Here is a 26,407-nt window from a genome sequence, read left to right as displayed (position 1 = left end):
ATTATAAATGAAAAACCTTTTTTTTGTTGGCCAACTTAAGCTAAATGACATTTTAAAATAATGCACTATCGCTTTTTTACTACACTGTCTTAATTGTCACAAAGTCCCTTTTTTCTTTTTTTTGCGTGGGGGGAGGGGGTAGAAAGAGATTTGTGAAGCTGGTTATAGTGCATTAACAAACTTGTCAGTACATGCTCCAATGCACTGTATTTTTGATGGAATTTTAGGAGAGTACAATTTTTGTTGGGTAGAGACTTGAATAATTTGGGTGACCAGGAGGAGTCTTGATTTGAGAAACATACTGAGTAGTAGAACAAGTACTTGTAAAACTGTACAGTGCTCACAGAGTAGGTGTCAAAGATGTGTCCATTTTATTTACTGTAGCATTTTAAAAGCCTGTATGATAAGAACTCATGTTAAATGATTTGTATTTGAAAACATTTATAATGATTCTTTTCCTGATAATTTTGGAAGTTGCCAATGATAATTGCTAAGACCATTACACAGGGCATCCCATCATACAAAAATTTTGACTGACTTCTGTGGGATGATACATTTAATTATTCACCTTTAATTAAAAATTTTCAATACCATTTTTTGACATCCCATACTTCTTAGTATTTAGTAAACGGCAAACCTTGAGTGTGCATAATCAATTGTTTTTTCTGAGAAATTCACTTCCAAGTAGTCATGTCTTACGTAACAAAATTCCTGTGACAACCTCTTTCAGATACAGGATGAGCTGAATCTATTTTCATACATCGGAGGTCTTCACAAAGCAGATGCTCTTGTTCAAGCATAAGCTGCTCTTACACAACTTTATTTTACTTGATGAAAGAAAAATTAGGTGAAAACCAATGATGATTTTGCAGGAAGCCAGAAGTGATCACACGGGATTTACCTTAAAATAAACAAATACTATAATAGCTCAGAGGCTTGAAAGATAATTGTAGATTTCTTTCTTGCTGATGTTTTCAAATACAGTTCATATAACAAGAAGAGTCTTGCTATTTAGACTTTCAGAACACTGCTGTAAATAAAATGGCTACAGAATTGTTGAAACTATGTCCTCTTTGCAATGTTTCTGGGATTATAAAAAGGAAGATAGAACTGGTAGCTGTTTGATTTTATTTGTGTAATATTTGAGGCAAATGTAGATTCAGTGCTGGATGGTTCAAGACAACACTTGCAGTTGGCAGGGATAGGTTTCTATTACTATGTTTTTAAGTTGATTTTTTTTTAAATCTAGTGCATATATCTGTGGCAGAACTTGGAATACTCATGGTAGAAAATAGTCACCTCATTGCTAAGAAGTAATAGAAAGTTCTGCAACTTTACAGTGTAGCAATTTTGGAATTAAAAGAGCTAAATGGAAATCTAATGAATTACATGTAAAGAACCACTATCCATTTGTTACATCTAAGAAAACAAAAAATGTAAAAATCAGTATTTTTTTTTGGCTTGCATCACATTCAAAGGACACGTGCTGTGAAGCTTTTGTTGTATTTAGGTAATCTATTTTAAAAATTCAGTACCCTGTTTCCATAAAATCCCAAAGGGCTGGAAACTGGCTATCACTGGTTTTTATAAAGCTTTTATGACTGTCTCCTGTTAGCATGCTTAGAAGTGAATTTACATTTTCAGATGGGACTTGAAAAATGTGCACTTCACATCCACTTCTTGCCTGTCTCAGGATGTAGTGCTGAATGAAGTGATAACAGATTTTTATTTTTTTTTAAATTGTGATTTGGTTCTCATGGGTGTATGAGGGGGAGGGAACATGGGATGGTTATGACACAAAATGATGGACAGTTGTGTTCTATGCCAGTCGTTGAGTCTTGACCAAAAAGAGATTATCTAAATTTAATAAAACGATTGCCCTGTTTGGCATCAAGAAGGCTATTTGCTTTTCCTTTCATACTTGAATAGTTTGAAAGCTGAATGCAGATTCTCTTGAATATGTGTGTGCTATTTTGGGCATAATATTCAGCCACTTGTTCCCCTGTAGAACTTCAGCTAACACTTCAGTCTTATTTCTAGACAATGTAGATGAGGGCTTAGTTTTTGATAGTTAATTGTACTTTGGTGTTCAGGTGCCCCTATTTGTGTATCAGGCTTCTGCTAAGCAAGACATGGTTGTAGGCTAAGCCGTGGAAAATCAGGAAGGAGGTCTCTTAAATTCTTACTCCACCACTGCTAGGCATGGTTTGATTTTTAGAATGCCAGTGTCTGTGATGCAAAGCTATAATATGTTCCATGTTACCTTATCTTTTATGCAGATTTCTTAACAATACAGCAAAATAATCTCCTGCACAGTTGTAGTATCTTAGGTGGAGTGTAGTTTTATATAGTGTTAGGTCTGAATCAATTTTTCTTTAACTGTGTTGTTGTTGTAGGAATTTGCTCGCTTTGATACATCGAATGATAGAGTTTGTGGTTCGGGAAGGGCCCATGTTCGAAGCCATGATCATGAACCGAGAAATCAACAACCCAATGTTCAGGTGCTTATTACAGTGCTTCACTTGGAACTAACACCATGCTGTTTTCACTGATGTTAATATTTTGTATTCTTGAAATACTAATAAGACTGGCTTTTGCTGTATTTATGTGCAGATTTAAACTTTACAAATTGCACCAATGACTGTATTATCCTTTTATAAGGAAGAATGCATTTTTATTCCAGCTGTTACTAATGTGTACATATAAGTAAGTAAAATAGTACACACACACACACTATGTAATACTTTCCTAAATATTTAAATAAATAACATTTAAACATACTTTTCTGAGGTATTCACAGTCATCAGTGGAAGCAGTAGCATACATTTTGAAAAAAGAAAAAAATCCTCCCCCCTTCTCCAAACAGACAAACTCAATGTAAAGTCCACTCTTCCTGGAGCCTAATTTCTAACCTTTAGCAAGAGCTGGGAGGAATTTTTCTTCTATATCAGTGCAAATAGAATTAAAACTTCAGCTGACATAGGGAAGTTTTGAGAATTTCCAGCACTTGTCATTAATAGAATAAAAAAGTATCAATTTCCAAATTTCTTGTGAAATGCAGTCTCTGAAAAGGTTTTCAGGGAAGTGCTAAATGACCTTTTAGCAGTGTTTTATTTGCAGTAAATTTGAAGTGCTTCATTATGATTTTTATATACAAGGTGAGAAAATATGCAGGTCAAAATATCCTGGCCATTAAAAATGGGCTGCTTGTCCCCCATATCCTCCATCTGATGTTGCCAGTGTTGTGACAGACAATTTACTGGTGGAAAACTTGAGGTCATTCAGTATTTGATGAGTCACCTCACTGTGTAAATGCAAGCTCCTGCATCACTTGTGCTGAGGTTGCAGTGACTCCTGTAGTGACTCTGCACTGATTCTTCTGCTTTGCTGTGAGGTTGCACAGTTGTTCTTTCTCACTCTGTTCTACTTTTAACTTCTGAGCAGTGCTGTGCCTTTGGGGAGTTCTGCTCTCTGCAGATTGCATGTGTGTGTGTGGAGCAGTTGCACATGTTCTGCGTGGCTGTGCTGTGGGTGTACATGATTTCAGCTCCTTGTGTTCACTCTGCAGCTGAGGTGGAATTCTGAACAGGGTTTGGTTTTGTTTTTTTTTATTGCTTCCTTTGAATTTGTGTCAGTTCAAAATTTGTAAAATGCTTTGTGTCTTTTCTTTCTTCTTTGGTTTAGGTTTTTATTTGAAAACCAGACTCCAGCCCATGTGTATTATAGATGGAAGCTTTATTCAATTCTTCAGGCAAGTAGAATTTTAGTGATAATTCATAGCTTCAGGCATAGTGAAGTAAGATAACACCAAAGTAAAAATACTTCCGCTTTTTTTCGTAGGGGGATGCTCCAACCAAGTGGAGGACAGAAGATTTCCGTATGTTCAAAAATGGATCCTTTTGGAGGCCACCACCATTGAATCCATACTTGCATGGGATGTCAGAAGAGCAAGAAACGGAGGCATTTGTGGAGGAACCGAACAAGAAGGGTGCACTTAAGGAAGAGTATGTACTACCTGTGATTTACGGTGCTGCTCTGATAGCTAGTCTGCCTGGGTTTACCCATTGTGTTTCTATAATTTTAATGTGTCATCCCGTAAGTTGTCATGCTTGTCATAGTATTCTGTATATGTCAGAGTAAGTGTTTCTTCACCTCAGTGCTTCCGATCATACTTGTTGATGTGTTCTGGATTTGGTTAGATTTGTCATCACTGAACCTTTCATTCCAACTGTTACTAACCTTTAATTTGAAAGGGATTGGGAAGCTGAGTGTTCTTCCCCATTTTCTATTGCTGTCTGTAGGTGATGATATGTAGCACTTTTCTCAACATCATTATGACCTCATGAGCTAAATAGTTGCTGTAATCTTAAACTTTACTGATGCTGTTCATCAGAAATTAAAATTGGGAGCAGCTGTTAATAAACAGGAAGAGAGAGATATCAGAGTTCTTTGCTGTGAATTGTCACTGTGCTGGAGATGGCTGTGGTAGTGGAAATGGAGACCTCCTTTTCTTAACTTTGCTGCTGTTGTTTCTGATGTGTTCCTAGCAATTTTCCAAAATGTGTGGAATTCTTTTCTTGTTTTATTCTTCTCACCATAGTTACTATACCAGTCATGCTTCTGTACGTTTTAATACACAGTTTGTTTCTCATACCTTCTTTTGGAAAGGCTCAAAAAGAGATTCTTTTAAACATGTTCTCTGCATATGGAGGTCAGGGAAAATGTGAAGTAGTTGTTTATTTACTAGTTTTCTGAATTTAGTGTTTCTTATTCTGTAGCAGAAATGACTTGCATGCTTTAGATTTATCCATTTGGTTTAGGCCTAAGCTAAATCCAGAAAGATAATTACTTTATTAGAGATACTGATGTGCTTAATTAGGTATTTCTCAGCTATTTTTCCTTGATTTCTGTATGTAATCAAGACTTGAGTGAGAATTTTTTGCACTTTATGTAATATGGACACAAAAATTCATGAACCACTGAAAGAACTCAGGCAAAAGAATGTAAAAATACTGAAAATGGCTTTTCTTCTAAAGATGGAAAACCAAAAAACCATTAAATGTAAAGGCCCAAAAATACTTTAGTACAAAAGTAGTTTATATTGACAGTATTAAAATTCCTGGTATTTCAGACAGAGGGACAAACTAGAGGAAATTCTGCGTGGATTAACACCTCGGAAGAACGATATTGGTGACGCAATGGTTTTCTGTCTAAATAATGCGGAAGCTGCTGAAGAAATTGTGGACTGCATTACAGAGTCATTGTCCATTCTCAAGACTCCTCTTCCTAAGAAGGTGTGGAGATTTTCAATAATCTTGTATCTTGGGGGAGGAGCTCACTTAGCAGGTGCATGTAATTTACAAGCACTATTTCATAAGTTTCAGATAGTATTGAGGCTTTGTACTAAAACGTGGACTTGAATTTAAGTATGATCTCTTCTTGTGGAATTTTGTTACATATTTTTATTCTTTCTGGAGTTGCTTGTAAATAATGTTCTGCCTTACTGTGAAATTGAAAAGATTGAAATGATCTGATCAGATGAGGCAATTTAAACTGGAATGCCATGATTCTCCTTTGTAATGCTGTGGGAATACGTTACAGTAGTTAGTTCCCTATAGCATAAGAGGGGGCTAATTGTGTCTTAGCATGTTTATTAATAATATAGCTGTGCTACACTTAATTCTAATTAGGTACTTCCAGACAGTTTAAACTATCTTGTATTCTTTGTGTGAAAATGCCTTTATTTTCAGGATAATTTAAATTGGAGTCATCTTCATTTGACCATTTTTTATTGTAGATTGCAAGATTGTATCTAGTGTCAGATGTGTTATACAACTCTTCAGCTAAAGTTGCCAATGCTTCCTACTATAGAAAATTGTAAGTATAATATTTTAGGTGATTGGTAGTTAAAAAAATCCTGCTTGTATTCATCTCTGTATGTACATCTCTGGATAAATGTGGTTGTAGAGAAATTTGCACTTCTCTGTGCTACTGCTATTACAGACTGATAGTATTTATATCTGTTTGCATGAAAATGTAGCATGTTGGTAATGCAAAAAATGTATGTGCCCTATGCAAGGGACCAAAGGTGAGAATACTTCATGTGCCTCTTGACAGAGAGAGCCTGTGGATAATATTCAAGATATGGTACAGCAAATAGTTCAAGCAAAGAAGTAAATTTCTGAAACAGATTTATTTTTATTAAAATGTGGGAGGGTTAACTTTCCATAAACTTTGGACAAGGTATAAGGGGATATTATGTACTTTATTTCTAAGGTGTGAGCAGAATTTAGGAAGAATGTCCAAGGGACAGTATCTGTGTCATATTAAATGTTTGTGTCTAGTTCCTGGAGTGTCTCTAATGTTACGACAGCATGGTGGGAAATATTCAGCATGTTACAAAACTCTAGTGATTGCAATTGATGTTTCTTGTTGCAATGTGTCTGTGTTGTGCTGGTTTATTTTTTGCACATTGTTAGAAGCTCAAGGGAAGCTGGGCAGCTGTTGCTCACTGTGCTTTCATTGAGGGCCTCACTGAATAAATTAGAATACAACCATAACTAAGAATTTTTTAAAATTTCAGATTGAATTTTGAGACAATTCTTTCATTCTATTTAAGGTTGTAAAACTCCTTTTATCGTCCTCCAATCTTTCCAGGGTGTATAAAGAGACTGCAGCAGATGTGAAGATCTCCCTTCACAGTTCTGTTGTTGTCCAAGGTGATTTAATATATAGTAATCATATTTGCTTTATAGTTCAGTTCATGGCTACTGTAAGGATCAGAACCTTGTGCTTTTGAGTCCTGTGTCCCAGGTATTTTCATGAATTATGTATGTCCAGAAAACATATATTACGAAGTTTAACTAAAGAAATGTATATGTTTAATTCTAGTTTTGAAACAAAATTATGTCAGATATTCTCTGATCTCAATGCTACTTACCGTACAATACAAGGCCATTTACAGTCTGAAAATTTCAAGGTATGTATTTCATTGTTATTTACATGACATAGAAGTCATATAAATAGATATTCCTGCCCAAGAGATTGCATACTATGATAGGTGGCTTAGACATCAAGGTCCCTAATTAGGCTTTAAAAAGAATATTTTTAAAAGGTTTTCTCTTTTGCAAAGATAGCCTTGAAATTAAGGAAGGAAATGAGCATCTGCCAGCTGAAGTGTACCAGTAGATTTACAGTTGTGGAGTTGAGAGGATATCTATCACTTGAGTTGCAGACAAGGCCTTCTAGCTTTCTTACTGGTTTTGGGCCAGCTGTATTTCAAATTCAGAAGTAAACTTGTGTGGAAGTGCTCAGAGTGGGAAGAAACTCCTGGGCAGAACAGCACAAAGTTACTTTTAAACATTTTTTGTGTCAGGCTTTATTTTAGATTTCTGATAAGCAGTCTGACCATGGGTAATTGAGAGTGATTTTTGAGGTCAAATGCTCTCTGCTTCTCATGCTTGACGCTGTTCCTTCTGTTTCTATGGTGCCCCCCGCTTCTTTTTTCATTTTGTTTTTCAGTCAGAAGCTTTAAATACAAAGCTTACAGTGTAGTTAGTTTTTCTGTATTAAGGTCTTCATCCTGGTTGTCCTCAATCTTTCTGCTTTCAATTGCTCTAGATTGAGAATCAGCTTTAGTTATCTGCTATTTTAAACCTTTGTTAAATTATATGATAAAGAGAGGCAGATTTTTTTTAGTATATCCGCATTTTCAGTTACATTTAGAGTGTCAAACTTGAACTGAAACACATCTTTTCAAATATGCTTTTTAAGAAGAAAAATCATAAAATTATTTGGGTTGGAAGGAACTTTTTAAAGATCATCTTGTTCCAACCTGCTGCCGTGGTCCGAGACACATTTCACTAAACCAGGTTGCTCAGATCTCCATCCGGCCTCGCCTTGAACACTTCCAGGGGTGGGGCATCCATAACTTCTCTGAGCAACCTGTGCCAGTGCCTCAGCACCTTCACACTGAAGAATTTCTTGATAACAGCTAATCTAATCCAACCCTCTTTTCTGTTTAAAGCCATCCCCCCCTTGTCCTGTCACTACCTGCATTTGTAAGAGGTCCTTCTCCAGCTTTCTTTTAGCCCCTGTGGATGCTGGAAGGGGCTCTAAAGTCTCCCCAGAGCCTTCTCTTCTCCAGGCTGAACAAAATGGAAGTAGGAACACAACTTCAGTTCAATAATATGTATAAGCCAATGTTAATTTTAGTTATTTTATTTTACAAAAAGGTATTTTCTCTTACATTTGGTGGAGGCACCTGCTTCAAACATTGGGGCAGAATGAAATTTACTATCAGGATAGAATAGGCAACAGCCAAAATGGATAATGTAATAGGAATTTAAAAGGAAAATGAAACCCAAGTGAGATTTCTTAAAATGTAGTTCCTATATACATATTTTTGTAAAATTACTAGTCTTGCCCAGCATGGTATCATTGCAATATACTTCAGTGTGGAACTACTTAGGAATAGTTGTCTACAGTAGTAGTTCTCTGTGGTCTATTTCCCATCGAAGAAATAAATTTCTTGAATACAAATGTTTTAGCTTTTTTTCTTTCCTCTTGCTTCTAGCAACGAGTGATGACATGCTTCCGAGCATGGGAAGACTGGGCAATCTATCCAGAACCATTTCTGATCAAACTACAGAATATTTTCTTGGGACTTGTAAATATCATGGAAGATAAAGAAACGGAGGTAAGTGGCCTCAGGATCTATGCTAGCAGATGGGAAAAAGTGTGATAATATAAAATAGGGCTGGCAAGGATTATTTCGCTCTTTTAGGGTGAATAAACCTGTCTTTCCTTCAAGTCCTTGCTCCTAAACAGAGGTGTAACATTTTCAAAAGCAAATACTGTTTAATCTGTCTATGAGTGCTGTGGTGGAGTTACATTGTGAAAGTGTTTCAGAGCAAAGACTAGTGCAGAATGACAGGTATTTCCTTTGTGTTGGAAATACTCTGTAATATCTCTCTCTGAATTCTGAGTGGAGTTTCAGGCATTGGAACTGTGTGGAAAGATGCCTTCCAGAGCAGTGGGAAGGAGGCCTGTAGTATAATTGGAAGGGCAGCTGATTCCTCTGAATGGAAGAGCAGGGTGAACACACACGTATGAAGGACAGTGCCTGTACCTAACAAGTTAGAATACACAGCTGTATTTATAATTTGTGTGTTCCTTAAATTGGTGTTCCTGCTAAATAGGCCATTTTTGTCAGTTGTTCATTTTGCTGGTCTTGGGGAAACTTTCATATCATGTAAGTGTGATTTATCTGACTCTAATTGGCTGATTTTGAGCTATACTTCAATTTAATAGCTCTTCTTTTGCATATAGGTATTGGAAAGCCTATTGACCTCCTTTCAGTACATTGTGGACAAATTCTAAGTTCTTGCCTATAATTTTTTATAGGAAGATATTGTCGTGTTATTTACTCTAGAATAAGCAACTATACTTGTTAGCAAAAATTGTTGCAGTAGATATTTTTGAGGCTTTGATATTTATAAAAGTGCTTCTTTAAAAAGAAATTATTTAATAATTGGAGAAGTAAAGAAAAGCAATGTAAATTTGTACGTGAAATAATTACATATTATTTGCTTTCAGGAAGTACCGGATGATCTTGATGGTGCTCCCATTGAGGAAGAGCTCGATGGTGCTCCACTAGAAGATGTGGATGGAATTCCTATTGATGCTGCTCCTATTGATGATCTGGATGGAGTCCCAATTAAATCACTGGATGATGATCTTGATGGAGTTCCTTGTATGAAATGTTTCAACTTTCAGATTGAATCTTCAATCCTTGATCTTTTTTTCCTCTGGAGTTTTTAGAAATACAGCCTAGAACTGATCTGGCATGTAGCTTTGTAAAATGTTGAGTTGATTAATTTCAATTTGCTCTACTTAATTGCTTCAGAAACACAGGAGGTGTCTTCTGATGTTATACATGTTGGGATGTAAAACCTGGTTTCTTTCTTTGCAGATACTAACATTGTATCATCTGTTTCATTATTTAATTCTGATTGTTATCTTAGTACTTTTCCGTTTCAACTTCTAAAGAGCTTTGTAAGTTATTTTTCTGTGTCTCTTTCTCCACCAGTGGATACAACTGAAGATTCAAAAAAGAATGAGCCTATATTTAAAGTTGCCCCTTCGAAGTGGGAAGCAGTGGATGAATCGGAACTGGAAGCCCAAGGTTAGTTTTGACAGTATCTTTTCTGAAGTAAACTGAAACCATAATGTCACTTAAGCAATGATTATTTTCAGCTGATCTGTGCTAAAATGCTAATGGAATTCATGTTGTAACATAGTGGGATTTTCTGTTGTAACTTGTTCACTGAATTTTTAACCAAAAAGGAAAATACTGTATTCTGTTGCAGTTATTCTACTTCAATAATCTATCAACCTTTAAAAGTAATTTCCAGTTCATTAAGAATAAATACTGAAAACAAAAAAAAAATGTGTTTGTAGTTAGAAGTCTTTTAAAATCTTGGTTTGAAAGATAATATTTTATAAACGGACAAATACTTGCCTGCTTTTGAAGGATTTACTGAAATGTGATACACAATGTGAGTGAATAGCTCGGTGAATAGTAAATATTCTGATAATGGGCTGGTTTGAATATTTCTGTGAAATAGAAAGTCTGTATTAAGTGCTAGATGCTGGTAAGTTTTACCACATTGTACTTCTTATTATATCTTATATACTATACATCTTATTATAATTATATTACAAATACTAATTTTCAGATCAAGTGGTAGCTTTTTTTGTTGTTAAAATTATCCTGCTATCTCTTCTAGCTGTTACTACTTCTAAGTGGGAGCTTTTTGACCAACATGAAGAATCTGAGGAGGAAGAAATTCAAAAGTAAATACTTTTCCATTCTGATGAAAACATACTTATTTTATGTATCTAAGGTTGAGTGTCTTTGGAACTCCTTATAAGATAGATATCTATTACATGAGTAGAACAAAAATGAAGTTTTGAAAGTAGGAAAATAAGAAAATGGAGAAAAGTCAGGATTTTAGTGCAGCATGCTTTCAGTCCCCATGATTTTTTTCTAACATGACAAATTACACCTTTTGGTAGAGTTGTTATGCTGATTTGAGAATTTAACATCAAATAGTAAGAACTAAGGTAGTAGTATGGATATCTTGCTATCAGGTGTATATGAATATATCTAAATCTCTGCCTTTTGCTTCTGAGACAAGCACAGTGAGTCATGTTCTGAGGTGTTTTGTTGGATGCTGGTAGGCTCCATGCCAACAGAAGTTGGTTTTGAGTTGTCTTTGAGAACATCTGTTAGTTAATGCTGTAAATACTTCCTGCATTGCATGGAGTCCTGCAGCACTCTAGTGGCCAGCCTGGGAATATAATTTTGGGTATCTGCCATCTCTCAGGTTTATCTCCCAAAAGCAAATGTAGTAAATTTTGTTCTTCCATTAAACTTAATATATCTGAAAAGCTCCATTACAGCACTTTGAGATTCTCCTGAGGGAATGGGTTTGTTCAGTAGCTGAGGTAGAGTTGTATTTGATGACTGTAAAATTCATGAATTCTTCTGCACTCTGTTTCTGTGAAAAGTATAAATTGTGTGAGTAATAAAAAATAACAACAATTTATTAAATGAGAAAGTTATCTGTCTCCCAGATGGAGACTAATTTGTAGCTGCAGACTTTTACATAATCTAACTTAATATATTTCAGAACTAGTAACTAATCATGGAAACTAAGTAGGAGAAGTAGTATATTTCATATATACTTAAAATACCTGTTACATCTTAGTTAGTTCTGTATGTTTTCTGTAAAGTCAAGAAGAAGAAAGTGAAGATGAAGAAGACACTCAGAGTTCTAAGTCAGAAGAACAACACATGTATTCCAATCCTATTAAAGAGGAAATGCCCGAATCCAAGTCATCAGTCAAATATTCAGAAATGAGTGAAGAAAAGCGTGCCAAACTCCGAGAGATAGAGGTGAGCATGGGGTGTTTTGTGCCACCCTTCTGGACCTTTCCAATTGTCACCCCACCCTGAGTTCTCTACATATGATAGGGAGTTATTTTTACTGAAATAATTACAGTCCTGTTATATAGTGGGGTTTTGTTTTAGTCTGGTGTATTTTTGTAAAGGTATATTTGTTCACACCCTTACATTGCCTGGTTTTGACTTCTAAAATAATGCAGGAAAAAACGGAAAATAGAGTCAGGGGATATTGCATGCTGAGAATGACTGTTGCTTTTCAGAACCACTAGTAGCTTTAGTTCACTTGGGTCCTCATACGCTTTCCTCCCCTTGGGCAAATGGGATTAACTTTTGGATGTGGCCTTAGTCCTCTACGTTTCTTGTTTTCTGTTTCTTGCCTCGAAGTGCCTGTATTTTATTGCATTTAACAATGTCTCTTTTCACGGTCTCAGCTGTCAAAGAAGTAGATACAACTAACTCAGGTGGTCGTGGAATGGAGTATTTTAATTGAAGCCCTACATGCAGTTCGTAGGGCTCACTGGTTGTTCTCTCCTTTCTCCAAGCACAGGTGTTATTGTAGCTGTTAAGCTTGATCAGCAGAAGTTGTTATGTCTTTGTTCTGGCTTCTGAGCTTGTGGTTGACTGAGAAAGTGACTAGAACTGGAATTTAGCACAAGCTTTGTCTAGCAGTGAACCCTTTCTGATACACACTTGCCATGCAAAATCAGGTTAAAAATTGTATGTGACTTTCTGGCTTGTATTCAGTATTCAAACCTGGGGGACATTGAATACCAGAATTCTTGTAGCTTCTGTTCAGTGCATTAAAATGATATTAAGAAGCTGCTAAATACTTATGGCAGTTGTAGCATCTCCAAATGACAGGTTATAATCTGAGTAATGTTTTGAAGGTGGAATTGTGGCTGCCTACCTGTTTATTCTATAATGTGCTAGTTAGCTAAAATCAGACATTAGCAAAGCCCTGTAATATTCTTCTAAGATGTTCAGCCAATAATTGAAAATGTCACAAATGTTGTTTCTCTCAAATAAGCCTCCCTTTAACTATTCAGATTTTATTGAAATTGATAGACTCTCACTAAGCACTTAGAAACCTCTTGTTTTGTGCAGCGGTTTGAAAGTTCATGATATGTAGCCATATTAAGTGAGTAAATTCTGAGTGTGAGAAGCGGAGTGGGATTTATGTCTGACCTGACTCATGGTGGCAGTATTTTTGTAGAAAATACATGATGTTAGACTAATGAAAGTACAAGTGAAACTAATTTTCATGTTTCTGTAATATTGATTGTAGCAGTTATGGAAAGAGCTCCTTTCAGATTGAGTATCTGTTTTACGGACCTTATCTTGGCAGTTGTGGAAGCAGATTTGGCACTGATTTGTTTTAACCATTGTCACTTTTACACTGCACAAGTGTTTTAAGTTCTTTCATCAATGTACTCTGTCAGTAAAAGTTTTAGGTGGCAAATACCTGAGTTTTTCAAGTGCATGTTTGCATTTTATTCTTCTTGGTAAGTGAATTACCATCTTGGTTTTACACTTTTGGAACTGCCAGAAGAGGAGAACAATTTTTTTCCTTTTTGAGAACATTTCAGACACTATGTAGGAGTACTTAAAATTTTCGTCAAGTTTGTAATTGACAAGAAAGTACTCCCTGTACTACTTCAAAGCATTCACACTCATGGTTTCTTCTTAGTATGTACCCAGTCCCTGCCAAAACCCACATCCATTATTAATTTCAGGGAAGGGGCTGAGGAAAAAAACAACCAATTACCAGCTTTAAGAATTATGCCATCTAATATGCACTGTAAAAAAATGTTGTGTAAAATATTTGGCAAAAAAATTGGTGAAGTCTGATTCACTAGCTGCACAGTCTACACAGTGACTGCCAGGGAAGCTGCGAAACATTTTTTCATGCATTTTTTGGAAATTCATTAATAGAGCAACAGTTCTTTCTCTTGGCACAGTTAGTAAATTAAGCTTGTTAGCTGGAAGGGGAAAGTGAAGTAAGAAACAAACTTTGGCCTCAGCCATCACATCAGAGGAGACAATTTAGTAACCTTTTGTTTGCCTTGCCTCATACCCCTGTTAATCCTTCTGAAGTGTGAATTCTTTCCAGAACTTAGCAGGAGCAGAGGCTTTCCTGTAACACTGAAGAACAGTGATTTCTTAACTGTTTAAGTGTGGAAAGATTGGCACTTTTCTTTGTATTATAACTTAAATTTCGGAATGGTCTTTATGGTGCTGTGTGCCTTTCATCCCTCGGGGACATCTAAAAGAAAGGTGTATTCCTCTTTGTAAAGAGACCTTGGTGCTGTGAAGTGGTAGAAAAATGGGAATTTTATTATTTAAATTGTTCATTAAGCATGTTCCCTTAGAGTGTACAAAAACTCACAGACAAAATGAAGCAGCATAGTCCGCTTTGTACCTTTCTCTAAGGTGTCTTACTTCTGTCTCCACCTTGCTGCACAAGTTTTGATAATCCTACTCCAACAAACAAAAAAGCACAGCACAGGCTTCATCTGCAGCAGGAGGCAGGCTGTTCATAAGTCCAGACATATCAGTGCTTCCAAAAGGGTTAAACAGGATTTTAGTCCGTCTTAGTATCTGGCTTTACTCACCTTTATGTTGGCCACCTGAGACCTCAAAGCAGTGTTTGACTGAGGTAGGAGACCAGTGGTGTGGAGGGTTCCTGCTGGGCCTTTCTGCTGGTACCCCCAGCTTCAGGAAGGGCAGGATTGGATCCTGTTACACCATCCTGTGTCTGTGCTCTGGCAGTACCTCGCTGCCCCCTGCACAGATACTCCACACCAAACACCCCCTGCCCCCTCATGGTATTGAAAGTCTGATTTATTTTTCTACCAAGCGCCAAAGAGAGTTTCCTGGATGTCACAAAGGAAAGGTGGTTACTTTTGTCAAGAAGTTCCATAAAATTTCCGTATTTCTTTCTCTGGATTATGGTGTTTAGTGTGCAGAATACTCAACTTTTGAGTATTTGTTTGTCAGGTCACAGGAGCTGTCTGTAATCATCACTGAAACAATATATAACCCTTTGGTTTTTGCAGTTTGTGGAGGTTTCTGTAGCTGGCTCACTTGAGGCTAATGCAAAATGGTGTAAAGATATGCTATTAAGTATCCTACTGATTGTGGCTTAATAATAACAGATGAGACAAATTGCCTTTTGCTTAACCAATAGTTTTGCTATTTATAGCAGTTGTTTCTTTGACGATGATGATTACTCAGAAGATTCTGGTCTGTTTTAAATCTTTGACTCTTATTTCTGTTTTACAAAAGCAAGGAATTGCTTAGCTCCAAGACTCTTGGCAACCTGTGAGTGTGATGGAGCATGCCAGAGGGCTCTGTGGCAGAAGAGATATCTCACATGTGTACATCAGTACATCTGTCATCTGTTGTTGATAATATTGTAGCTGCAGAGATTCCACTACTCATAGACTTGCTGGAAAGATCAAGCTTTCAAAGAAATATTTTGCTCTGCTTCTGGCAAAATCTAGGACTTGTGATGGCCATTGTTGTTGCAAGACTGTTCTGAAGAAAACCAAAACACTTTGGTCTGTTTGGATGTCTGTCCTGTCTGTATCTAATCAGTCTACACTGAAGTGCTTACATTACTTACCAAGCAGAAATTCCTATCTTTCATCAAGTGTCTGGTGATGAGCTTCCTAGTTCATCCTAATATGTAGCATGCAGCTAATTTATCTCAAATTAGTTATGTTTGAATGTGGCCGCTTTAAGTTGAGAGGCTGTGTAACTGTGGAATAACCTCTTGTGAAAAAGCCTTTTTGCACTGAAGATCCTGTGCATGGTCTCAGTATCAGCAGAAGGTTAGAAAACCAAGAACAGTTTTTGGAAGCAGATCAATTTTAAGTAAGGGAGGCTACTGACAACACACCTGTTGGTATCTAAATGGAAAAAGCAGAGCTTCAGTTTGCAGCAGTCTGGTTTCCCTGAGCTGTGGTAGCAAAATGTTACCCTTTCCTTTAGCTTGCTTGCTTCCTGGGTGGGCTGTAAGCAAGGCCTCAGCTTCTAGCTAAGGCTGAACACTTTAAACTCTCCTCAAATGGGTCCAGTGAGAGAGGAAGGAAGTCTCCAGATGAGAACCAATAGACAAGAGGTATGCTGTGGAGTGTTTGTCTTGAGCTTGTAGGAAAGAGCTCCTCGTGTTAGTGAGAAATGTGATCCTGCACTGGAGCATTAAGTAGGGATCGCTCACAGCAGTGATATCTGACACTTCTGCATTGCAGTCTCTGAAGACTGGGAACTCTGCTCTGGGAGGCTGCTCTGTCTAAGGAATTAGAATTGCAACGTTTGGGCACAGGGATTTGAAACATTTCCCCCTTCCATTTTATCATTCGTATTACTGACTTTGGGGATAGTCCAGGTAAAAATCAGTGTATTTATTCCTAAAGATGAACAGGCTTAACAGTTCTTGTCTGTTGAACAAGAATAGTTAAAGAACAGCCAGTGCATTGAGGATATATTAGTTCATTCTCAATGCAGGTTTACAAAGTGACATGCTCACAAAATTAATCAATTAGATGCTTAAGCAGATTTAAGTCTAAGTGTTAAGGATCTTTCTCCTGTGGGAGTATCTTGAACTGTGTGATAGGGATATGAGCATCCTGTACTCTGCATGGAGAGGTCATGAGAAGAGTGTTCACTTTCGCCAGTATACAGTGAGCAGTGAAATAGTGAATGGAAGGCTCAGCCAAGCACTGCAGCTGGTGCAAGGGAAGGGTGGAAGGGGCCTCTGTGCTTGGAGCGCAGGAGTGGATGGAAGAGCCTGATCTTTCTGTAGTGAGCTGTTGATACCATCTCAGCACTTTGTAACAGTCGCCTTTTCCAGGGGGCGTAGTCATTTCCTCTGCTCACAGCATCTTTTAAAATGAGTCAGTTTACATGGGTTCAAAGGGAGATACAGAGATTGTGTGGAGGAGAGATCCATCCATGGCTGGTGTGTAAAAGACCAGAGCTGTCTCAAGAAACCACATGATCCTACCATAGCTGGAGTCTGGGGAGATGTTGAGTGAGATGTTACCATAGGGTAGGCTTTTCCTATTTTCTCTCTTCTCGAGGTACCTGCTAATGACCACCTTCAGCGCCCCACTCCACCCACAGTTTCTGGAGAAACTATGTGCAAATAATTCCTCTTGCCATTTTAAACCTGCTGCCAACAGTGGGTTGTATGGCATGCATGTTCTTGCATCCATTTAGCTTATTAAATCAGGTAAAGCCTGTTGTTGGGATTCCTAGTTTATTTTCATCTCGGGTTTCTTTGGGCTATAGACTTAGGCTTCCTTGCTTTCTAAATATCATTATACAGAGACTGTCACAGCTTTGTTGGCTAAAACTGTAAAGAAATAAAATCTGATGAGGATGGAGGGTTTCTTTGGGCTTTGTTGGTTTGAGTTTTTGTTAGTTTTGTGTTTTTAAATTATCTGGGTTACTTAGTTGGGAAAAAAAAGTCTTATGGGCATATTCATGCTATGACAGCCCAAGAGGCTTCTTGGATCAGCTAAGCTTCCTCTGCACTCCTCCTGCTTGGTACTGAAGATGCTGAGCAGCTGATAACCTTGGAGTTTACATGATGGTAGGGAATGCTATTCTGATTTTTTATCAGAACAGGTGGTACACAGTTAAACTGAGTATGTTTCCAGAAGGTATTTCTGCCTTTGGAACTCTGCATTTGAAGGGGGGAGAAGAAAAACATGCCTTTATTGAAGGTGGTATGTGACAAATGATGATGACAGTTTTCCATTGGCTGAATTGTAAGAAAAAATGCTCAACTGCAGGGAGAGCAGACTCTGTAAGTGAGGGAGGGAAGCAGAATAGTTAACAGAAATTTACTGTGATGTGAGGTAACTGCTTTTTTAAAGTTTTATTTCTTTTTCCCCTAAAGCAAGTTGTTCCCTTATATTTGAGACTAAAATGAAAAATGGTGTTGGCATAAGCTCTGTAACTGAAGGGAAAGGGGATCCTGTTCAAAATAGTGTTATCCTTGCTTGGATTTTATGTTTCTTAACATACTTGTGATTAGTTTGTTTTTGTGATACCTTTCCTTTCTGTCAGTAATTGGAAGGGCTGATTAGATCCAGTCTGCTCGATTTTTGAGAGGGAAGGAAAAACCCTGCAGAGTTTGATTTTGTGACTACTTCATATTGGGGAATTGAGGACCTGGAGAATAAGAATCCTTTCCGATAATCAAAATGGACGTAGTTGCAAAGTCTTTTCCTTTGTGTGTTTTCAGTGTGGAAGAATTAAATATTTTTAAAGAGAAAATAACTTTGTGTGTTTGCTAAAAATAAAACCTCGAGCACTGGAAAAATCTACTAATGTATAGGATGTCGGTATTGGAACAGGACATGCAGGAGGGTCAGAGCATGAACATTTGGAAGAGGGCTGACAAATACAACCTGAACTATTACCAAGATCTTCCTTCCCTCCCCAAAAAAGAGACACTTTCTTCTCCAAAACAAATTGAAGGATTGTTTGTACAAGGACATGTCACTAGGAGTAAAGAATTGACAGATGATAAGAGATGTGAGTGAAGTTTCATTATGTGAATCAACTTGGAGAAGGTTTTAGCTCATCGAGACCAAAAAAAAAAAAACCCAAACCCAAAAAAACAATCCACAAAAAAACAACACATGGAGAAATTCTGACATATGCTTAACTTTGTGACTCTGCCGGGGATACTGCAGCAAATTTAGTGTTACATTTAGCAGCACTTGGGAACTGAAGTCGGTTGGTAAGCTTGTTAGCACATGAAAAAGTACTATGTTAGTAAAAATCAGTTCTTTCAAATCAGCCACTCTGTGCAAACAACCCTGAAGAGGAGATGCATTGTTTTATGTCCTAATTATGTCAGTCATTTTATTTTAACATTTAGGGTTAATGCAAAAAGGCAGTTTCCGAAGGAAACTTTGAAGTAGACAAGAGAAATTGAAAGAATGTATTGACACCTGCAGTAAATGATTTCATTTTGAAAGAAAAAAACCAGATAATGACCCAGGAAAGACAAGGGTGCAGTGTACTAATGATGGGAACAGAATTTAATAGAATAACAGAAAAAAATTCCCTCTATTTTTAGTTCTTACCATGTCTGTAAACAACTGCAGGTGCCTGCAGATAAGTGTGTGGTTTTGTTACTTTGATCCAGTTTAAATAAATCTGGTACCTCTGTGCACAAGCTTGTATAGAAGGAATGAAGAACACAGATTATAAATCATGGAAATTTCATTTTCAGCCACCTGCCTAACTGGATAAATAATAAGCCAAATAATCTAATGGTCAGTATTATTTTCACAGCTTAAGGTGATGAAGTTTCAGGATGAGTTAGAGTCTGGGAAAAGACCCAAGAAACCAGGCCAGAGTTTTCAGGAACAGGTTGAACACTATAGAGACAAGCTGCTCCAGAGGGTAAGAACTGTTCTTTATGTTTGCCTCTGATTCTGTGGTAGGCTTTTATTGAGTTGATTGAATGTAGGGTGGCATTAAGCGTAACAACACATGGTTCTTGTTAAAATACTACTGTAATGTCAGACTGCGTGTTTAAGTCCAAGTGCTTTCGGCAGAATACCTACAATCTCCTTTTTTAATCAAAATACTGTAGTGTTTCCCCCTTTACATCTGGGTGTCATAGAGTGTATAGAAACCTTAGAGACCACTCTTGGGTCTACTGCATGAAGCAAACTGTTAGGTGTGGGAAAGGAAGGGGACAGCTCTCAGTTGAAGATGTTCATCAGGCTTCTCATTTTGCTTTTAGTAATTGATCTCTTGTGCTAAAGGCTTCCCAAGGAAGGGAGAGAATAGTTTTAAGCAGCATATCTATTTCTGATTCTCCAGTGTCTTAAGTTTCGTGAATAATTCCAGCTCATCCATTCACCCACATGTGACTAATTCTGTACCATGACCATTTTTAGTAGTCCTCTTTGGACTATGAAGTCAGAGCGATTTTAATAGTTAACATCTTATATGTGATATGATGTAATCTCCAACCTTTGAAACACAATGATAAAACATAACCTCTTTGGACATTGCATTTAGTGAGGGAGGATAAGTGACAGTTGCTTTTCTGATCTGGTTTCACAGCCTGACAGATCAGTGGTGAAGTTAGGTACCCGTGCAGTTCCTTGGAAGCTAAATTGAATAAGCAGCTTCCACGAGGGCTTTTTCTGTCACTTGTTATTTGCATTATTTAGTGCTCAATATCTGACTAATTCACAGTACCTTGAAGAAAGAGACTTGTAAAAATTAGGTAAACCGATCCCTGAAGGAGATGTACACATTGCAAGTTGATGTTAGCAGTTAAGACTGCAGTTAAGATTTTATAAGACTTTTATGAGTAACTTTCTTTCTAAATGTAGTTGTATCATAAAACTTTCCACTTTCTTGGTGTTTTCTGTAAAAGAAATTTTTTGTACAGTAAGCACAGAATGCTTAGTGAGACAGTAGCTTAAACAAACAGAAATTGATAATAACAATCTTGATAAAGTTTTAGGTGCCTTGTGTTGAATGAGTTCAACCAGCTCACTGTATTTTGGATTTTTAATAATTGTCTCTTTCACTTTCAAGAAAGAAAGAAATACTTAATGATAATTATAACCATTCTTTAAAACAATAGTAACTGTTGTTAAGGGAATAACTTCATCTTTTGCTTTAATGCCATAATAAAGTTAGTTTTTATAATAGTAATGTAATACTGGTTCTGATTACATTTCCCATGAACTTGGTGGTTGGTCATTCTTTTTTGTCAAACTTAAAATAAGCTTTCCAAGAGTAATTTCCCAGCAGCATTGTATATTGTTTAGAGACAAGAAACTTAGAGCTATTTAAAATACCAGGATGAAATGCACAGTTATGCTATCAAATAAACCTGGCACAGCTTGAGAGTGCAGTGATTTTAGATTATTTTTTGCCATGGAATGAATTTGCTTTAATGATTGATCAGTACTAAAAACCACAGCATCTGACCTCTGTGTTCAGACTTGCTGATGAGGTTTATTTCTGTATAGTTAGTCTTCTGTTTGACAGACTACGTGTGCTCAGGGTATATATTTTCTTTCAGAATGGTCCTGTTGACACCTAAAAATGGACTATAGTTGTTTGTCTTTGACAGAGTAGATGTTATTGCAGAATCTCGTTTGTATTTTTGTTTTGTCTTTAGATAGCCTCTAGTTATGAGAGTATATAAATTTTCCATCTGGATTAATGAGGCTGAATGCCATATGTTTTAAGTAGAAGGAGGTTCCTGGTATTCTTCCATGTTTAGTTTAGAAAATCTATTACAGCTGTAATATTTCCCTGAAATTTGTAACATTGAAGACTGTTCATTTCCAGTTACTCAGATATTCTCACACAGGGTGACATCCCTCATGTTTCTGTTAGCGTTTGTGTTACAGTAAATGTTTTGCAGAAGCAAAGGGCTGAAGAGCTGGGAGGGTGTGACCATCAGTTCAGATCGTGTGCTGTGTTCCATCAGTGCTCACTGCTTTTATGCTGTTTGTGATTAGCTTGAGTGCCTCTAATAATTACTCACCCTTATCTGAAATCATGAATGCTTCTAATAATCTAGGAAAAAGAAAAAGAGATGGAAAGAGAACGGGACAGAGACAAAAAGGACAAGGAAAAGTGTGAGACCAGGTCCAAAGATAAGAAGGAAAAGGAGGAATGTACACCAACACGAAAAGAGAGGTATGGCTATCCTTGGAGTAAAGTGGATGGGAGGAAAACCCTAACAGTGTCTTCGTAGGCAATGGCAGCCCTGAAATTACGCTCTATCATGCATCTGATTTTAAAAGAAAAACACAAAACCACAGACAAAAAACAAAAAATCCTAACAAAACCCATGCTTTGACTAATAAAACATGCTCCAGTGTTCAAGGAATTGTCATTTTTACTCTGCCCCAAGGGAGGAACCATTTCCCCTTTGAATAGAGTTGCCCTTTGGCTCATCTATGCCCTGAGGAAACATGGTAAAATGATGACCAGTTGCAAACGGGGTTAAACTGTCTTGTAGCGGTGAATTGTCTGCAGTGTCTCAGTCAGGAAACTGTCCTGAAGACAGACCACAAATGATAGGCAGTGGTTTAAATGTTACTCATCTCATAGTGCAGATCCTTCTGAACAGCTGGGTTTGGCGTAGTTGATTGGACACTGATCTTCTAATACTTGCATAGCCAAACTATGCCATGGTTCTAAGTGTAGCTATGGTAAAAGGCCTTGCTTTTCAGGGAGCTGTGACAGAATGTTTTTACACTACAAAATGACTCACAGGCCTTAATTATTTTCAAGCAGAGAAAATCTGTTGCACGTTAAACTTGATTTTTTGTTTTAATAATAAAAAGCCTACTGTATCTTAATTACTTACAAGTATCTGACATCACATTGGCTAAAGAAAATCCCTGCAGAAAGGAACAGATGTTCTTACTGTCCGTTTTCACTCCCCGTGTGTGTGTGTCCCATGCCCAGGAAGAGGCGGCACAGCGCCACGCCCCCCCCCCCCGCGCGTGCGCGCCCCGCCGAGCCAAGTCTCCCTCGCCCAAATCGGAACGCTCCGAGCGCTCCGAGCGCTCTCACAAGGAGAGCTCCCGCTCCCGCTCTTCACACAAAGATTCTCCCAGAGATGTCAGTAAAAAAGGCAAAAGGTGAGCTGGTATCTTCTCTGTTTCAGGAAGTTGATGGGTGTGTTTGGCTGGGGTTTTGGAGGGGATGTGTGTTTTAGCAGAGCACATTTGATACTCCGGTTTCCTCTCACAGTGCTCTGTAGTGCCTGCTCCTCATTAATACCTTTGGACACTGGGGTTGGAAGTGTACACAGCCTCCTGCCCTGACAACTCCAGACTCTGCTCTGCTGTAGTTTTGTTTACCTGTTTACTGGGGATTTTAAGAAATATGGCTTTAAACTAGAGCACCTTTCTTTTTATTTTCAAAGGAAAAGTCTTCTGTAGTCCTTCTAAAATTTCTATAGCCCTTCTATAGACCCTCTCAAATTACAGTGACCATGTAGCCTTTCATTGAAGATTAGCTTCCATGAAGCTCCTCACTCCCACAGTTTGTTTCTTAAGGGGAAAAAAATTAGATACTGGTTATGGGGTTTTGTTTCCAAACTAGGTATTTCCTAATTTCCACTCTGACACAAGTATTTGTCTTTAGTTAATGTTAAACTTGAGGTGAAATTTTATTATTGTACTAATGTTGCTGTAACTTGAAAGTTCACCTTCCACTTCTTTTAGAGGTATGGAATATCTTACTGATATAAAATTCCTCAGTCATGCTGAGAAAAATTCCTTTGATGGTGTTGAGGAAATCGTAACACAAATCTACAGTATTCTTGTGCTTATATAAATAAGGATTTCAAGTAAAAGTAGAAAAGTATTTGAGGGGTTTTTTTTGAGTTGATATGATGCTCATTCAATTTTCATTATATTAGATCAATATATTAAGTTTGGGTTAGATGACAGTAAATTTATTCAGTGTCCCTTCTTTTCCTGTGGAGTTGCATCACAATCTGAACATGTTTGATGAAAATCAGAAGTATTTGACTGTAACACAATTGAACATAGTTTTTCATTTCTATGTGGACATAAGCTGCAATTAATATAAGAGCCAAGGTGGTTAGTATGTGAAAGGCTGTGAATTCCTGATGTGGGTTTAAGGACATGAGTGTGTTACTTTTCCTGTGGGTTCTAAGCACTGAAGTTAAGCCCAAAATTGTCTCAAAACCTCATAATGCAAAAATGGCCTTTTTCTCAAAAGCAAGATAGCATTCTGTTACTTTCCTTACTAGGGAAAAATATTTTCTACCTTGTTTGGCTCAATAAATGAAGACAAATAACATCAGGAAGAGGTGCTTTTAATCTGTTAGTATTTGACATAAACCTTTTTTTTTTTTTTTTTCTTTTTTTAGGTCGCCATCTGGCTCCAGGACACCCAAAAGATCAAGAAGATCACGATCTAGATCCCCTAAAAAGTCAGGGAAAAAATCCAGGTCTCAGTCCCGTTCTCCTCACAGATCTCACAAGAAGTCAAAGAAAAGCAAACACTGACATTGTTAATATTTTTTATGATGCTGTCACTTACTGGAAATGCGGTTTTGTTTTTGTGCCTGAACAGTCTGTTTAAAAACAAAAAAGCATTCCTGATTATTTTTTTTTGTGAATGCACGTGTATACTCATGAGTATCGGCATCTGTAGACCTGTCATTGTTTTATATTGTACAAAATATCTTCATTGTGACTATTTCCCAAAAGAAACATTTTTGTGTTTAGAAGTTTCATCAGAAATGTGTGTAACTGATCTGCTGGCAGTAGTGATATTTTGTTTTTAGAACGTTGTGACATAGCTGAAATAACCCAAATGTTCCCCCTTTTTGTAGCTTTGACAATTTGAATTAGATTTCAAATAAAATCTGAACAGAAAATGAAGACGTTGTTTTCTTGCCCCACTGGTGATCCAGATCCCTAAGGGAGTGCACAGTTTGTTTGGAAGTACTGTGTATTTCAGACAGACTGTGGTGCTTGGATGGTTCAGTGTGGCTCTGTTCCTGTTCTCACTGGTCTGGCTATCCAGATAAAAGCACCTTCTGAATCCAGTGAATGGGGTTTCTTTCGCTACTGTGAGATTTTACTGTAAGAAGAGTTGAGCAGTCTGGTACCTACCCTGATAAGCTTTACAGGTAAATCTTTGCTTCCTATGTCTCCATTTTAATCACAGGGATATTTATAACACCGCAGTAATGTTTTTGTTTGTTTTTAAAAAAGGGCCTCTGCAAAGACACATCCTCTGGGGTGTGTGTGTAGCATATGTGTGATGTCTCAGTAACAAGCCGCCTTTGTGGCACACATGGGGAACACTAAAAGGACACCAAGCCTGAGGCTCTGTGACTTCCTAAGTATAGATACAATAATTGCAGCCTTCAAGTACACTCTTGTTTTCTAAAACAGATTTTTACTGCAAAAGGAAAGCTTTTACATTATTTTATTGAATTTATTCCTCTGTTGTGGAAATTCTTCAGGGTGGGAAAAATTAAATTTTGTTACATATTTATTAATATTTTTGATTCAAAAGGCAGTTTAACTTATTTTTTTTTTTTTTTTAATGTTAGGCTTTCCCTTCTCCAAACCTTTTCTGTGTGTTAGGCATTGATGTGGCTTTAAATTGCATCACCTTACCATGCAACCTTTCTGTGGGTGGGAGAGGGGGAGGGACGAGAAACGGGGAGGGTTCAGCGTTTATATGTGGAGGCGTGGGGAGATTGTAATAAAAATATAAAATCAAAAGGGATCTGGCCTCTTGTGAACTGTTTGTGAAAGCAAAAGCTGTGCTTAACTGCAGGCACAGGGTGCTGGATGATGGCCTGCTGTTACATTGGTGTATCCACAGGCTTCACACAGTTAAAGATTTGTAAATGTGCTGGGGAAAATCTTCTGTTGGACATGTAAATAGCCTCAGTGGCTGCACTTCCTGAAGCAGGATCTGAAAGGTCTTACAAAAAAAAAAAAAAACCACAACATATTTTCTCTCTTTTTTTCCTGATGAGAGACATTGTGATAAGATTATATAAATTGTTGCATATGTGAGAATTAAGTGGAGAATTCTCTTTGCTAATGAGAACTGTGATCCGGAACACTGAAACTATGGAGAATGCATGCATACTGTAAAGACTTTCTTAGAATGAGTATTGAATAGATGCATCGATAATGAGAAAAGAATACACCTTTTATCTTTTTGTAATACATTATAAACAATCTGTTTTAGAAATATGCAGAGTTTATTTTTTGTATTTTTCTTTCTCCCTGTAACATAATGTGTTTCAGGATAGGATTCAGCACAGATTTTGGTTGCTAAACTATTAGAAACCAATTTATTTTTTTCTTAAATGCTGCGTGTTCATACCTGGCACAGACCAGATGAGGCTTTCTAGAGAGAAAAGTAGGTACTAAAATCAGTCGGGGACAGGGAAAATCCTAACTGTGCAGTGGGAAGATGATCACTTCAGATCCAATTAACTTCATTACTTTTATCTTGTAGCTGTTTATAAAATGGAGGAGTGATGAATGTCAATGTTTTGGGTCAAGTGGGACTAAAGATGCTTTGCCACAGGAGTGTTTTATCTGCAGAATCAATTGTGTATTTCATTTAATAGCTAAAAACTCTCAGGGTAGAAGATCACTTAGCATTTCAGGTACTTTTCAATAATTAATTTTCATTTCAGCTTTTTAAAAATTCTCATCAGTGATTATAGAAAGCTTAAGCCGAGTAGCAAAAGAACTAAAGGAGCACACCCATTAGGCTTTATTTTGTAAGTGCTCTATTATGCAATGCCTTTTTCAGTATCTGTTCTCTAAATACCATTCTCATACCTCTTCTTTGCTTTGTGTCCTGGGCTTTAGAACAGCTGTTCTTACCCAATAGTCTCTTAAGAGC

The 26,407-nt window shown here is 37.2% G+C and overlaps 1 protein-coding gene across 1 annotated transcript in view; it reads left to right on the top strand.

Annotated features, from left to right (window-relative positions):
- Window positions 1-24,027, top strand: part of U2SURP (U2 snRNP associated SURP domain containing) — a 37,298-nt gene extending 13,271 nt beyond the window's left edge. Inside the window, 16 exon segments of the mRNA XM_008644139.2 lie at window positions 2,397-2,501; window positions 3,685-3,751; window positions 3,841-4,004; window positions 5,132-5,294; window positions 5,798-5,877; window positions 6,892-6,979; window positions 8,576-8,698; window positions 9,598-9,754; window positions 10,091-10,186; window positions 10,791-10,857; window positions 11,800-11,962; window positions 19,289-19,399; window positions 21,555-21,673; window positions 22,451-22,473; window positions 22,476-22,626; window positions 23,889-24,027. Of these exon segments, the coding sequence (XP_008642361.1) occupies window positions 2,397-2,501; window positions 3,685-3,751; window positions 3,841-4,004; window positions 5,132-5,294; window positions 5,798-5,877; window positions 6,892-6,979; window positions 8,576-8,698; window positions 9,598-9,754; window positions 10,091-10,186; window positions 10,791-10,857; window positions 11,800-11,962; window positions 19,289-19,399; window positions 21,555-21,673; window positions 22,451-22,473; window positions 22,476-22,626; window positions 23,889-24,027 (1,816 nt within the window).
- The last annotated feature ends 2,380 nt before the right edge of the window (window positions 24,028-26,407 follow it).

Source organism: Corvus brachyrhynchos, unplaced genomic scaffold, assembly GCF_000691975.1.
Source record: "Corvus brachyrhynchos isolate BGI_N302 unplaced genomic scaffold, ASM69197v1 scaffold221, whole genome shotgun sequence".
Lineage (NCBI taxonomy): Eukaryota > Metazoa > Chordata > Aves > Passeriformes > Corvidae > Corvus > Corvus brachyrhynchos.
This window is presented reverse-complemented; position numbering and strand designations above follow the sequence as displayed.